At 44.6% G+C, this 16,661-nt stretch overlaps 1 protein-coding gene across 1 annotated transcript; it reads right to left on the bottom strand.

The window, feature by feature from the left end:
- Positions 1 to 5,524: 5,524 nt before the first annotated feature.
- LOC118788397 (secretory carrier-associated membrane protein 5-like) lies at positions 5,525 to 16,482 on the bottom strand. The gene is made up of 7 exons (XM_036544376.1): positions 16,298 to 16,482; positions 15,249 to 15,319; positions 14,880 to 14,999; positions 13,144 to 13,300; positions 11,798 to 11,899; positions 10,665 to 10,782; positions 5,525 to 10,210 (listed from the first exon to the last, which is right to left on the bottom strand). Exons 2-7 carry the CDS (start codon positions 15,253 to 15,255, stop codon positions 10,019 to 10,021), a joined length of 696 nt encoding a protein of 231 aa, XP_036400269.1. The 5' UTR covers positions 15,256 to 15,319; positions 16,298 to 16,482; the 3' UTR covers positions 5,525 to 10,018.
- Positions 16,483 to 16,661: the final 179 nt, after the last annotated feature.

Below are 16,661 nucleotides of genomic sequence, written 5' to 3'. Positions count from 1 at the left end.
CATCCAGCAGTCTGTCTAGCTGACAGTCCCACGTAAAGACATTTCATTGATGTTGTCTTGATTCTAGCCATTATGAGAAGCTCAATTCTCCCTACCTCTTTCCCCCTTCTCTTCTCCGTTCATCTATGTAACCGCCTGTCTCAATTGTCTGTCTCTGACTCCTCTCTCATCTATCTGCCTCTTTCTCTCTCATTTCTCTCCACCCCCATCAATCTGTCTACCTCCCTGTTGTTCTGTTTCTATCTCAGTCTCTCTCCCATCCATTTTATTTTTGTCTGTCTTTCTACCTGTCTTTCTCTCTGTCTCTCTCTCTCTCTCTTTCTCTCTCTCTCCACGCTCCCATCCCCATCTTCCTCCAATTACGAGTTATTCGCCCCAGATGGCGTCCCAGTTGGATGGAGACAGGCAGTGCATCCAGCGGCACGCCCACCTCCACGCCGTCTGTGTCCCGCCCCAGAGAGCGCGCTCGGAGCCCGGCACAGAGGCCCCCTGGAGCCCCCACCTCGGCCCTGATCTCAGATCAGCGATTTAGAGCCCGGTCCAGGTGTCCGCCGAAGCCCTCTCAGCCCTAACACAGGCAGCTGTGTCACGGTGAGGAGGAATTAAGATAAGACCCACTTTCGGAGGAGACGGCTTTTTCCCGATGGCGGAGAGGAATATGGTTTCATGTGTCTGCACCATTATACTCAGAGAGAATATGAGGAGAGAAAGAGAGAGAGAGAGCCGTTATGTGGCCGAGCAGTGCCAAAGAAACGCCTCCGTACTGAGGTCTTATTTCTGCACGGAGGGAGAGCCAGTGTCTGCTGCACTTAGACTCTGTGGCACAACATCAAGCCTGCAGGTAATTTATCATCCCCCCACCAAACTGCGCTTTGCAAGTTAATTAAATTGATGAATAAAGACCAGCCACCATTTTAGGGAGAAAAACAACTTACTCGTGTACGAAGAAAAAAAAAATAAATGGTGAAAGTGTCTCCACCGAGAATGACAGAGTGAGAGAGGGAGAAAGAGGGAGAAAAGGAGAGGGGGGGAGGGAGAAACAGAGAGAGAGGAATGACTGCACAAAGAGAGAGTAAATCTTTAGTGTCAGTTGAATTGGAGAAACCCGAACGCGCCGCTTCGAGCGCGGCCACAGGCGTCGGCTCATTTGTTTTGATAATAACCCATCCCGCACATGAGTAATGCCATGCGGAGTGTGCCGCACGCGTCCGCGCTAACAGATATCTCACCCGCCGTGCGGCCCCGCTATATCGAAAGCGATGTGCGCTATATGAGGCAGGAGACGGGCCGGCGCCGCCACTGGACCCACGAAAACGCTCGGCTGAGCCACCTGACAGCTCAAACGACTCCCGGCTTCTCCCTGAATCATCTCGCCGGCTCCGGCGCCTTCCAGATGTATTCTTCTCGGAGCTGCGTTCTCCCGCTTTCTCTGCCCATCAATTTTATGGACTATGCAAATGGCTTGTTCCAAGTATCCCTGGGCACTCTGGCGGCTGCAGCGCCGGGTGATAAATTCTCATTAAGGCTCCCCCCCTTTTTTTTTTTTGAAAAGCAGAAATTGGAGCTCGGGATATTCATGTTTACAGCCCCGGACAATTGGAACAAATGAGCGAATCTTCCCGAGTTGAGATAACGTCCCTGGTTTAATCAGAGACACTTATTCAGAGGCCCGTTTGCAGGCGTCAGTTGGGTGTGTCTTTGGGGGTGGCAATGAAGTTGGATGTGAGAAGCAGGTAACTTTATGGATCATCTACTCTCCTTGACTAAAGTGTGTGCTCTTCCTGTTTTCTGTAGAGTCATAAGGAGGTCTCCCACCAAGAGTTTGATGTGACATCACAGGCTGGCACAACCTGCTTCCTGCTACAGGTGAATCCATCCAGCTGCAGATAGACATCATGAGAACTTGGCTCCTGTAGTTCTTCAGTTCTTTGTAGCTGGTAACAGCAGGTTGCTGTCTGCATTGCTGTACTAGGGTTTTATCTTGTTTTATACCGTACCCTCTTCAGTAACTTTTATTTGTGGATTTTGTATTCTTTGGTTACAATTCTGTTTTGCCACTTTTGCTGCAAATCACTGGAATTCCTTAGGCTTACAGATTCAATAGCACCTGGGACTCCGTCACCAAACAAGGAGGGAATGCTGGATGCCTGGAGATTAATGGTCTCTGTTACCCCGGCACCTCAGTAATATCAGTTCTATAAGTCTGAGGTAACGCTGCTGGCCTATTGCCAGGTCATTTTATATGAGACAGATTAGTTTTGAATCAAGGTAAAGTGGTAAACCTCCCCCCCTCCGCCCTCAGTGTGGTGCTTTCTCTTTTGTCCTTGACCAGCCATTCAGATAAATCTGCCATCTCCCTCTGGACGTGAGTTATGATATGATTCCTCCTGTGATGCCCTTTGATTTTTAAGAGTGGCGGAGCACCTTGTCTGCTTTTATGAAGAGGCCCCAGCATACAGGAACTGAAAGATATACAAGGACTAGAGAGCCACGGACCTCCATCGGTGTAAAAGACCAAACCAGACCAGCACCCTCACGTGGCCTAGTCCTGAAATCCATTCGCCGGTCATTCCTATAACTGCAATTGAGGTACTGTACGCTGGCCTGCCTGTGATAAGTCATCCACCATCCTGAGGTGCAGGAGAAGCCTGTGTATGTAGAACGCCTCACCTCACAGCTGGTACATGACACCGCCGCTGCGTTTGACGCGGGTGGCAGCGGGTCTGGCCCCTCGCTCACAGCGGGCGCGCCCTGTCGATTATTAAACCCAACCAGGCCGGGACAATGATGATTAATGCCAGACTGAAACCGTCCTGACAATCAGAGGTGTGGAAAGAGATGGCGAGAGAGAGCGAGGGAGAGCAAGGGAGAGACAGAGGGCGAGAGAGAGAGAGAGAGAGAGAGAGAGAGAGAGAGACAGTGTGAGAGGAAAAGAGAGAGATAGAGAGACGTGCAAGAGAGAATCAAAGAGAGAGTGCAAGAGAGAGCACGAGAGAAAGAGTGAAAGAGTGAAAGAGAGAAGGAGTGTGAGAGAGAGAGGGAGAGAGAGATAGGGAGAGATGGTGAGAGAGAACACGTGATAGAAACAATGGAGAAATGTGAGGGGGGCGTGAGGAAGCCCTCTCCCGAATGCCTGGTGACCCTTGTAACCTCGGCAACCCACGGCGGTCTTTGTAGAGACCAGGGAGCCGGCTTTCGGCAATTGCACAGGAACAAGCCTCCCACTGAGGGGCCAGGCAGGGCAAGAGTGGGGCCGACCAGGATCCTCTGTGTTTTAAGAGCTTGTAATGGAGCTGGAAGTGTCAGAGATCTCCCTGCCCTTTAGGGCAGAAATATGCTCTGCGTTTCAGCGTTCAGCATGTTCTTTCTGCACAGCGGGCTCCTCAGGGGACCTCCTCAGGACCTCTCCCCTGCTCTCCCATGCTCCCCTCATGCGAGGCTGACTACTAACTTATGAGCACAAGATGTGTTAATTGGATATGCATTTTTTTGGTTTGCCATGGCAACTACAGCCAAAAAGTTTCAGGGAGTGGTGCACAGACAACAATTCAGCAATTTAAGCCAATGTTTTTGAAATGGTTATTGACATTAGGTTGTGAAATTACTCGCACGTCCCCACCCAGACTTCACAGATCTGCCCAGATACTAAGTAGCTAGTGACGATCATGTTGCAGATCATACCATAAATATGTATGCTATTTATTCTCAGTGTTCAAAATGGATTTATTCATATCTTCTATCCATGGTTAATGTTCTCACATATTTAGTGTGTACGAATGAAGCAGCACACCACTGTTCAGGAGTCCATGTCACCTTTTCCTTAAATTTTGATATAATTTGTTCTTTCTCTTGCATGTCTAAACCTTTCATCAGACCAGCCCATCTGTCTCACAATTTACTTTATGGGCTTTTTAAAAAAGTCACAATCCTTCTGCAGTTTGTGATATCAGCTGTCAAAATGCTAGAAGTGTGGACATGTGCTATCGCGCAACGCTTAGTTTTTTATGTTTTTGTAATAACGAAACTCCAAGTGCGAGTCCGTGTAATTTTGTGTAATTTCATCTCTAGCTCTTCTGACTGTGATTCCATCACACCATGCAGCGGAGGACCACACAACTGCAACAGGGCCACATCGAGATAAATCCTCTTAAAGTGCTTTTAAATCTAATATGGAACGAGACGTCCTCTCCAAGGATGTGGAGAGTGAAATTGTTCCGGAGATTTTTATTTATTTTTATTTTTCTAGGGGCTGTAAAGTTATTATCCAGACGAGCAAACAGAGGGACGTACTGGCAATATTGTCTTCACTATCGGGTACTTTCTGTGTTGATCCGATGAGGAGATCTGCACATCTCCGCGTCTGGGGAAATCAGGATTTTTTTTTAAAAAAATGGGACCACACGCGGCCTCCAGTGGCAAAGTGGCTGAACTGCTTTGCCTTGTAGAATCACCCAGGCTGAAACAACACTGCCACCTACTGGCACTGTTGTATATGCGCAACGTTTAACGTATCGGGCCAAAAATATGTTTATTCATGTACAAACATATACTGATTTGAATATTACATCCGTTGTGATATTTGCCTCTGTCTTCCATTTCTGTACAAAGCTATCATAGAGAACTTTGGTGACGACATACTATCTTGTATTGATGTGGGTGTGCACCCCGTGGAGGCGGGGACAATTTGCAGGCATGCCTGAATGTGTGGATTCACCTGCTCTCCTGATCCCAGACCATTAAAGTGTGAGGAGACACATGCTGGCCCTCAGACACCTTCATTAACATTGTAAGAACTCTTTTCTCAGAGGGATCGAGTGTCTGACGAAAGGCAGAGTGCAAAGACTCAAAGAGCAGTCAAATTGCTACTTCCAAACGTGCCATCTACATCATGGCTAGACAGCTCCGGTACCTGAGAGACTCAATCCGACAGCTTCTGCCGCACTCCTTAAACCATTAGCACTCTGAGAATCTGAGAAGGGCTTTCCAACGACCTGCCTTAACCTTAGGCCAGCTGTACCAGAGATGAGCAGGAAGCGTTAATACAATAGACTGACCTGACAGAATGCTGGCTAGCCCTAGATAGCAGAGTAGGTTGGCCTTCAGCCCAGCCAAGCAGACAGTTTCTCTATAAAACGCAATAGCCAGACTCCAACAATGCTAGAAAATAAACATTTTACCCCCCATCCTATGCATCAGATCAGTATATATATTCAGCCTCATCTAGCAAACACATCTTGCTGCAGTCTTTTTCCAAAACAAGCAAAATGTAGGCAGGTGCAACAGCACAAACACATAGCTTAAGGCAGACCAGGGGAAACATGGCTCTAGACTGTTTCAAGACTCATTGGTTCAAGACCATTACATCCATGCCGTTTCGTGCTTGTTTACTGATTCATGGAATACACACCCACAGCAACATGTATGAGTATTACAGTATGTTAAGTATTACACATCAGCTATTTTAGGGAAAAACTCACACAGACTAAAACAATTTAAAAAATGCTCAATGAAAACAAGATGGGCCAGAATTTGTTTAATATCCACCAGGGAAAGAGAACAGAAAAAGAAAAAAAGCTCATCAAAAGGATCTCCTCTCCCAACTACATTTTAGTATGAAACAGAGACCCACTCTCCAGGAACACAGAGTGTCACATGATCAGCACATGTAGGTACTGTATAGACATTACCATTTTAATTGATGGGAGAATTGTCTAAAGTACTGCAATGCTTTAATACTTACACGATTTGTACCAAACCATGGATACTGTATATGACCTTGTGTAAGCGGAATCATGTATTGTATAGAATCATGTATTGTATTTTTACATAGGAAAGTTCCTCAACACTCTGGTCAATGCTTCTATTTCTCATAACTGGAATAGCTTTTGAGTGAAATGCAACATGGCCTAATGCTAATGCTGACCAATACTACACTTTCACAGGCCTGGTGCTTTGATGATTTGTGGTGACACAAGGGGCACCAATAAACACATGTATCTTCTGTGCCTGGGGCATATGGCATAGCTCAACCCACTGGTGTAGGCACATAAGACCTGATTCACTAAGCTTTGAAACTGAAGCAAAGCTTGTTGGGATTTAACAGCATTCTGTATTGTCATTTGCTATACACAAAAACCTATAAGCTCTTTCTTAAAAACATGGCTCATACTTTCAAATAATCAAGACAGGCCTGTCTGCGGTCAATCTTAGTGACAGTGGGCAGGACTCTGCCGGTCATCTAGAATGGGCTGGACCCCTGGCTGATAGTTGTAGAACTCTGCACATTTCCTACAATGGGGAGGGGCCACTCAGCAGAGAACTCTGAGCCCCATTTTTTCTGGCTTTAACAGAGAGGTCTGAGTGCCCTCCTCCCTACACTTCAGTGAAGCTACCCCTGGCCGCTGTTTTGTATTATACGCAGCGAGCGGTCAGGTCCTGAGAGGACAGGCGAAGAGGGCCATGGTTGACATCCGCGCACCATTAGACAGGGACAGCGAGCTGGTTAAATCCCGCTGGGGATTCGCTCTAACTTCTTGCCGGCATCGGTGTCACTTACTCGCAGGAACACGGGGGGCCGGGTGGCACCCATAATGTCCAGCAAACTGTCCCCGCTTACCCCCCGCAACGCTCCCTGCAGTGCCGGTGTCAGCCTCCCTGCTCTGCCATCTGCCTCCTCATGCGAGGTGACACCGCGGCGCTCCTTGGGGTCCCACTCGTTTTTATGCTTTTTTTTTTCCCTTCCAGGTCACCTCTTTGCTCGAGAGCGCAGGGAAAAGACCGAGGTGCGCTCGGAATACAGAGTGGCCCATGCAGACCCGGTTTGATGGTGATGTGAAAGGAAAAGCCCTACTATGGGAGGTTCCTGCGAGCGTTCAACAGCACCCCCTTGTGGTCAAGCCCCTTTACCACAACCCACTAAATGAGAAACACAAAGCACAGTACTGTTCTATTCATGACTGCATCTATACAGATAAAAAAAAACGCACACACACAGTCTATGTACACATTCATTTAAAATAACAAACAGACAGAAAAAAATTACATAATACCACTGCACCTACAAGTCAGTCAATACACAAGTTATTGAAATTACTGGCACTATGTTACATATCTACCTTAAGACATCTCATACACCATACACACTTGAGCTATACAATTTATTCATTAATTATCTTATACAGGAGTGTTGGCTTGGCTTGAAGCATCAAGTCAGGCCTCTGCTTGTTTGAGGATAATCACACAAAAACACTATTAGCCTGTCTCCACCTTACTATTTTCTATAGTCAGCTGTGGAGGAACAGAGCTGTTTCACGATGATTGCAGAAATAAAGCCATTATTTGAAATACTCTTCTCACTTACTCTCAGTGGGTGAGACGCTATTCCTCTAGATAAAACAAAAAAATCACTCACACGGTATTAAACTCTCAATACTTAGGGAAGCAGAGGTGGGAACCAATTGAGGGGCTAATACTGTAGGTAAACTAGACCTGAGTCAGAGATAGTGACAGCTTCAGTTGTGGATCTCAAGAGGGATTGTGGGATATTGTACAGCTTACGCTGCAGAACTACAATACTACAATTTTGTACTGACTGAGCACATTTTACAGCAACATGAAATATCCACACATCATCTACACAACCCAAAAACCACAGACAGGTGTCGTTTCGAATTTGACGTGGTTGATGCACGTGAAAATCTAAGGATCTGTGACAGAAATGAGGAGAGGGAATACAAGCTCATTCCACCCGCCAGGATTTAACAGAACGTAGTGAGACCACATATTATGATGCTAATATACTGAGCTCAATATTGTGTGTTGAAAATTCTGTCCCTGCCCCCAAATGTTTTATTCCCAGAGCTCCTTAACAGCAGTAATACTTACTTAATGACTGAAAAACTTCAATACCAATACACTGGAACTCCTTCCTCAAATCCAGAAGGAATAAAGAGAGTACAGCCTGCCAGATTACTGGTCTATTACTGTAAAGTACACAAAGCCCACCATTCTGGTTTCACACAGCACCTACACTAATGGGCTAATGTCATGACTTCGAAATTTCATGTTGGTATAGTCTGAGCATTGAAAAGTTCCACTTCTAAATCAGACTAAACCATTTTACAAACAGAAAGCCATCCTACAATAAACCAAGCATATGTATAAATACAGCAGGAATGTGGAAAAGACTAAATGAATTTGAAGATCTGGGTTTGCGTCAAGACAGAAACAGTTGTGTCTCTCCAAGTGACATTCAGATGCCAGCAACACTAAACGATTCAAACGAAACCAATATCCTAAATTGAGCAGTTCCATTGCAATAGTTTTCCTCTGAATGTAGCCGCATGTCAAACAATAGAGAAAATTAATAACTCCCTAGAATAAGAACAAGCTTCACAGTCTAGTTCATTATTTAAGTGTCACAATTCTTCTTACCTGAGAATTAAAAACACCAAAATAACTCCAGCAATGTGGAAAATCTGGAAATTCCCTTTTTTTCTAAAGGCTGGAATAACCAATACCCAATACAAGTTCTGTTGTAGACTCCCACCTGTTTCAACTGAGTCATTGCAGTCTCTAAATCTTTTTGTGATTATAACTACATACCTTCGCAATGCTGCTACATGGCTAGAAAAATGAGATTTTGTTCGGTTTTCCTATGAAATTTGTGTAAACAAACACATTTCACACGCAAAAAATAACACTCAAGTACAGCAGCACACTGGCCTGTTTTTGCAGTCCTTGTGCACATCAAATTCATTTGTAAATAATTTAAAAAAAACTTGAAGTTGAAAGAAATTCAAAACACTAGAACATGTGTACGTCATGAGAAAGCGCGAGCAGGAATGGGTAACAGAGAAGAAGCACTTTTCCAGAAAACCTGGTTTGGACATGAGACCTCAGCAAACCTGTAAACTGTAGACCTGTGAATGTATTTTACAATTAGAGCAGAATGTACTGTTTTTCAGTGTCCACAGGCATTGTGGCTAATTCCTGTGCTTCTCTATTTCAACACCCTGTAGCATCCAGTGGCGGTAAGTGCTAGTCAAGCTTTATAGGTTTTCAGACAACATGGGTAAAATGCTGCCATCCAGTGTTCGAGCCATAGAAATACATGTACAGGGAGACAGCCATTTGAAGGTTACAATTGCTGCTGAACATTTGAGGAGCAAAGGACAGATGAACCCCTCTTCAGTCTTAATTTAACTGCCAAGACTGTAAAAATCCCAATTCAAAGATTGAGCTTGTGGTATATGCTGCCCAAACGGAACAGTGTATTGCACTACTTGTGATAATATAGGCTACCTAAATATCATGCGTTACCCTTATATTAGTCATGAGTATTCAGACAATTAAATCAAATTTTGAAAAAATGTGTCTCACTGTTGTCTATACATTCAAGTACATATTGACTAACACACCATACAAGACACGAAAATCAGGCAATCTTGTACAGTTTGAAATCTCTTTAGTATACCTTTCATATATGTAGCAGAATCTGTGAAAATGAGCTTCATTTACCACCCTGACTGCTGTGGCTCCTACTCCTCCCAGCATGGAAGGAAACTCTCAGCAAGTGCGATCTGACCGACCACAGAATTGGAATGGAAGGATGACAAGGGCTGGTGAGGTGCCACTAGCCACACCACAGGTGACAGAGGAACGCAGGGGATGGGCTGTTCATGGACAGGGATGGTATAGGGGACCAGGGACAAGGTAATGCTGGCGGCTTTGGAACAGCCTTGTTATAAATTAGCACCTGCGTCCACCACAACGCCTGCAGGCAGCAGGCAAATATCAGGGAAAAGAAGGGGGCAGCCATATTTAATTTGGGTTGCAGAAAAACACCAAGAACCCCTTCAAGAATCCACAAACCCACTGTTTTAGATTAGACCAGGTTGTTCTGAAATGTGACAGGTTGAGCCCTTTTCGATGACAAGCCCCCAATACCGGCTCGCGCTTTTCCATGCCCTGCCTTAACCCCCCCGTTCCTCCCCACCCCTTCCCTCCCCGTCACGCCCTACATCTGGTTGTCGTAGTTGTAGTTGGGCGTGGAGGAGTACTGCGGCGGCTGCTGCATGGCCCCCTGGGCTGCCCCCATTGCTGCCTGCTGGGCCGCCTGCTGCACATGCGGGTTCTTCCAGGCCCCGGTGGCCCACTCCTCCTGGGCCTTGCTCATGCTGCCCCCGCTGCCTCGGTAGAAGTTGTGGACCTGAAGGCAGAGAGAGGTGGGGGGGAGGGATAGAGAGGGAGAGAGAGGGAGAGAGCTGAGACTCATGTCTGGAATAAAGATGCATCCCTGAAATGTCTCTATGTGGCACTGACAGCTAGACAGACTCTGAGACGAACAGAGCTAAAGGCAAAAGAGATTCTCTGAAAGGTGCACACTCACTCTGCTGTTGTGATACAGCTGCTTCGACACAAATCAATAACGTAATACCGCAACGTAATGTCAAGCTGTAACCAAAGGGATACCCCTGCCGATTCGCTACAAAAACAATACAGTGAAGTTTCTTCACCAAATCTGGAAAGAGGATCCAGTCAGTTTTGGCATGACAGCATCTATACAGAATACGGCCTGAGCATTATTTGGAATCACCCGTGGAACCCCAGGTTCATCAAAAGCATCATCATTGTGATGTCGCTGGGACGGGCGGATACCGTGCCTTGGTGAGGGCGATGAAAGAGAGCACTGCCATGGCGGTGAACATGACAGTGGGGATCAGCATGACCACAGCGGAGCCGATGTTGGTGCCGAAGAAGGTGATGGTGGCGAGCCAGCCACTACAAAAGGGAGAGAGACAAGGCGAGGGGAAAAGGTTTTAGAGCAGAAAGAGAGAACAGACCCAAAAATTACAGTCATGTCTGGACTGCTGAATGCCGATTCCCTTTTATTTTCATGGCAGCCAGCATAACAAGACATAAGCCAGTAAAACTCAAGTGAGGCTTGATGGTGCTATGATGTCATTTGGTTGATAAAACTGTATTAATGGAGTTTGTGGAATAAGAGACTACAGGAAACATTCACTCACACTGTAAGAATTCAGTGACAAATATCTTTAAAGTGAAAGATGCCAAACAGCTGAATCAAATTTGGATGTATGGCCTTTTTGTCTCACTGTCTGTCATTTGAATAGCCTTTTATTGGCTTATGGGTTTAATATTTTCTAAGACGATGATGTCACCGGAATATCTCATGAGGCTGCTTACATATTCCAGTTCAAGTCTCAGCCTTTGCCCCTTACCTATCAGCAGAGCTTGTGATCAACATTAAAATGCCTTGGCCTTGCTCCCAGAGACCACAAAACATCTACTGAGGATATCGAAACAAGGGATGACGACCATCATCAAAACTAATTTACAGCTGTCTCAGTCACACTTTTCAAATTTTACTTGGAGACACAGGATAGCTAGTTCAGAGGTGTATTAAGACACTGGGGACAATATGAGGGGACGGGGGAAGGGGGCCGCAAGGGACAGAGGGACAGAGGAATGGAGGCATAGGATGACATCAGGGACATGGGGGATGGGAGGATAAGGTCAGTGTAACGGTCAGGCCTGGGATGTGTAGGGGAACTGAGGGAACGTGTAGTAGTGGCTGAACTGTGGTATAGCAGTAAGGGGCAGGTTGCTGGTTCAATTCCACATTGGGGCACTGCTGTTGCATTCTCAAACAATGTAACGAGAATTGCCTCAGTAAATATCTATCCATAAAATAAAATGTAAAAAAAACGTAAGCAATGCTTCCACTCTGGATGAGTGCATCTGCAGTAACATAAAGGCCACGGGTGGCTCTTACCACACTCCCCAGCCTGGAATCCCCACTGTCTGGATAATACTGATCACCACCTGGGCCATGAAGACGAAGAAGAATGCCATGAAGTTGAAGGAGCTGTCCGATCTGTGAGAAGGTAAGTGAGGGACAGAGCGAAAGGGTCAGGAGAGACAGAGGGTAAGAGAGAGACAGTGAAAAAGAAACATGTGAGACTATTAATCACCATGGAGAAATATTATGAGAGTGAGATATTTTTCTACGAGAAAAAAATTGATAACATTAAATGCTCTGATGTAGCCACTTTGGCTCAACAGCTAAATAATTGGAAAGTATAAAAAAGGCATTTAGGTATTATAGAATTTTTGTTATAATCATCCAGTAATATTATTGTACACTATCTCTATTTCATTACTATATACACACCTCAGAAATATCATGGAAACAGTACTGTATCAATAGCAGTATATAGTAGTACTAGCAGTACAGCAGTGGTTTTACCAGCAGTAGTGGTAGAATTAATAGTAATGTTATAATTTAAACCAATGTGGCAGCTGTAATAGTAGGACTGGGACAGTTTACAGAGAAGGAAGATGAGTTCTATTTCCCCTAGTGCATTTGCTTTTAATTACCTTTATTATGTCAAGAAAAAGACCATCTGGACTGTATACTGCATTCCCCCTTCCTGGGAGCTGCAGTCAAAGTCAGAGATTTTCTTAAAGTGAATAAAAACAGTGCATCTCTCACAATCCTGAGCTCCTCCCAAGAGCCAGGTTATGCGGGGGCCCATATGACCTTCCTCCTTGAGTTATTTTGAGAGTATGACATCACTTCGTGCTGACAGTGTGTGTGGGAGGCTGTATCTCATTGCACTGTGGGAACCCATTCCGCCAAAGAGCAGCGCTTTTCACACCGACGTCTAATAGCTGCCCCTAAACTACGTCATTCCCCTCTGATTGAACCAAATTTCTTTTGCTCAAAGCTTTGCTAGTGCTTGGCTTTGAAACTGTCTCTGTCAACCCACACCTGATAAAGACTGTGACAAACATTATTGACCCAATAGTAACTCTAAAGAGAGAAAGTAGCACATTGGATCAATTACATTTCAGGCCCAGCACTTCTCATGCAATAACAAACCTCAGTTGTTGAAGCATATTCTTCTTTTTCCCCTAAATCATTATTGACCCTCAAAGTTGTATTTTATTTTTTGACCACTGGCTAGTTTTCTCACTCTGACACACCAAATACACATAAAAAAATCACCCACTGTCCAGTGTGCACAAAGCCTACATATTTCAACAATGGCTGATTAGCATTACCATCAAAGGTCTGATTCTGTAGTATTACCAGAAGCCTCTTTGTAGCCCACTTACTTGAATGCCTTGTAGATGGGTCTAAACCAGCACACGTAGGAGCAAGGGGTGAAGAGAATAAGCCACAGAATCGCCATCCCAAAGTTAGTGGCTCCGCCTCCGCCAATCATCCACGCCAGACAGCCAATCAGATTAACAGCCAGTGTGGCACTGTTAACTGTAGGACCACAGAGAGCACATTGTAGCACATGACATTTCAAACATATTCATGACACATTCAGGCACAAAAAGGGCAAACCAAGAAACAGATAGTACAATTTGTCCGAAAGAGAGAGTGGTCTCCACAAGCCACAGAGGATAACAGAAAAAGAGTATCAAACCTCTGTCCTGGTCCTGGATTTCCCTCAACCCCTGTCTTTTCCTGTTTATCCCCCACATGCTTTCAGTAACTTAATAAGAACACTCAGTTCAAATTGTAATTAGTCCCTGCTAGCGTAGCTAAATATGTACGGATCAATATGTCACGGTCTTTCAAATTGCAAAAGACAGCCATTCAACTTCTATTAAACATTTAACCAGGCAGCAGATATTGCAGAATCCCATTAACACTTTCTTAGCAGACCCACCTATCCTGGACTTACATAGCTTACATATTATCTCCTACAAAAACTAGACATTTACTCAAGCATTTCAGGTTACGTACCTTGCTCAAGGGTCATCTACAATCTAAACCAGCAGCCTTATGTTTACAGGACCAATACCCCAAACACATTACTGTACTGCCTCAAAGCTGCTGACACAATGGAAACACCAGGACCAGGGACTGAAGCTGAGATAAGGTGACAGCTGTAATTTTAGAGGTCCTCTCTCCGAGAAACTTAATACTGGGTAAAGCGAGGGTTATGAATACAGACATGCCACTCCACTGTATCTTCACATTCAAACCAATCACCCAAATGTGGGTGTTTTAGGCCACAGGCTGATGTGTACAATACAATGGTCAACCGTTTCTACATGGGAAACAAAGCATGCCTTTACTGGGACTGGCTTGGATGAGATTTTTTTTTTAAATGAGAAGAGTACCAGTTTCAAGGCGAACAGGTCAAACAATGCAGAGAGTTCACAGGACTCGCTGACATTTTCTCAGCTAGTTAGCAACGTGAGTTAGTCACAGCAAATCAAAAATGAACAGCCTAGAAAAGGAAAAGTGCAAACTCAAACTGGCATCTGGCATTTTGCCAGGACACAACCAAGACAGAGGGAGAGAGAGAGAGAGAGAGAGACAGAGACAGAGAGAGAGAGAGGCAGAGAGAGAGACAGAGAGGGAGACAGAGAGAGAACACCGCAATTGGTGATACTACTGCAGAAACACTGTGCACAGAATTCAGAAATAGTTTGGTTGCGTTGTCAAACAATGCACAAGCAGTGATACAGAATACCTTTTTACATGTTTATCTTTTTTAAAGGGAAGGGGGGTATCTGAAAAAAAGCAAAGGTTAGTCATTAAAATGGGGGGAGAGTTGACTGGTGGAGATATCAACATTACAAGTCTCATTTCACCAGACAACCCCTCCATGTGTGCTCCTTTTTCATCACAGCAAAAAGTTTAGAGTAAAACAGTTGTAATGGTGAGAAAACAAATTGACTGGCAGATGTTCCCCACAACAACCAAGCTGTACGTATCTTCGGGGAAGTCTGTAACGAGAATGAGACCCAAACTCTGCTGGAGCTGGAATGCATGGTTGTGCTTGTGGGAGGGTCCAAATGCTTGGGTTTGCAGGTGTGGCAGTACTCACAGATCCACAGGTGGTACAGTCTTTTGCACATGGTGCGATGCTGATCAGGAATTTCATTGAAGTCCTGGTAGAAGCATGGCTTCAACGGTATGAATGCCGGGAGAGGAGGGAAATTGTTTTCTGCAACACAAAGTACTTCCTGTTACCTCATGTCATGCTAGCATCCATGTTTCTAGAATGCATATATAAATATTACATTTACTACTTCGTGGGTTGTACACTTCAGTAATGAATCCATCCCACTCTAAATCAGACAATCATATTCTATCAAGACTGAATATATACATCCCACAACCCCCTGTTTCTTGTAAGTCTGTTCATTTATTCTTTTCATTTTTTCATATGGACACATGGACACAAAATCTTTACCTGCCATGAAGAATACTGGATTTAGTCCTCGGTCAGTTTTGCAGAGTAACTTGGTCTTCGCTCTAGTAAGTCTGAGGGAGTAAGAGGACCCATTTCTAAAATGCAGTCTTTACTAATTCCTTATGCAGTATAGCAAAATAGGATTCAGAATCACATACTGGAAAGTTACGACACAACCTCTGATCGTCAGTGGATGTAAAAAAAAAAAAAAACAAAGGCTGCAAGGTGTACCTTATGACCGTATATCAGGATGCGTCCACTAAACTGCAAAATAACTGTAAACAATACCTGATGATACTCCACACCCGCACACTAGCAGGTTGGTATTGGCAGATATTTTACTGTTTATATAACGACGTATATCTCACCACTGCATTTCCGCACCTTACAACAAAAATGATCAAAATGTGAAACCGAAAACAAATATAGCGCGCCATGTGCATATGTAAGCTCATCATTCTTACCAACTTCGACGGTAAATTTATTTCATAAAATCAATATAGTTCAATCAACTTTGGAAATCTACGCATAAACATAGTTCAGACAAATAAGAAGGACATTCTCCTACACATCGAATAACATTAACCCACTGAGCCCAATACTGATCTAGGTTCAGCTGGATACCTAATGGATCTTTGTAAATGGAAAACGCCAGCATGTTCAACCGAAAAGAGAATGCTATTTGTTTTGTCAGACTGTCAACACATTCGTCTAAAGGGATTAACACGGATGTGAGCTGTACACAGCCTGACCATTCTGCATACGGCCGGCACCGCACGCACCACAAATGTTGGTGTGTATCATAGTAGAGCAGTAGCTAGCCACCTACATAGCTAAGACCTTCAGTCCTGTAAATCATAACACACATGGAATGAATGTCCCCAGTCTATTGGATTTTCATGTAGCCTACAACCGTATGAGCCTATTTAACATTTCGTTCGTATATCACGAAGATAAACAAGTGGCGATCAGATCAGTACGTCCGAAAGCCTAGGGGCCTGGAATTATACTGATAGGCTTCCATTGAGTACGTGAAATAATCTCCTTACCTCCTCCTCTGTGCAAGAATGTAGCTACAATGCAATATCGCTCAACTGCATGCTATAAATTTGTTTTCCATAAAAATGAGAAATATCATGCGTTCCTTTATGCACGGAATGGGAATAGCTGTATGTCCCCAAATATATTATTTTATTATTTATTAACGGAGGTCGTGGGTATAAAAATCAAACGTCTCGTCCCTCCTATCGCAGTCCGCAAGTGTGCCGTCATTGCGCTGCCGGCCAATAGGCAGGCAGCTTCACTACTCGCGATAGCTCCCTCCTCCCGTTTCTCCGCCCGGCTTCTACTCTCCCAGTCGTGCTGCTCTCCGCGGTACTGATTCTGATGGTGACACAGACGGATAGATAGTTG

This window comes from Megalops cyprinoides, chromosome 13 (genome assembly GCF_013368585.1).
Source record: "Megalops cyprinoides isolate fMegCyp1 chromosome 13, fMegCyp1.pri, whole genome shotgun sequence".
NCBI lineage: Eukaryota > Metazoa > Chordata > Actinopteri > Elopiformes > Megalopidae > Megalops > Megalops cyprinoides.
Note: the sequence above shows the minus strand (reverse complement) of the source record. Positions and strands in the feature narration are given on the sequence as shown.

What these genes read in the sequence shown, in the direction of transcription:
- LOC118788397 (XM_036544376.1), bottom strand. An exon ending in CCCATCTACAAGGCATTCAA is followed by an intron (nt 11,900 to 13,143) that starts GTAAGTGGGCTA and finishes ACCTTCTCACAG; the next exon opens with ATCGGACAGCTCCTTCAACT. An exon ending in ATTCCAGGCTGGGGAGTGTG is followed by an intron (nt 10,783 to 11,797) that starts GTAAGAGCCACC and finishes TCCCTTTTGTAG; the next exon opens with TGGCTGGCTCGCCACCATCA.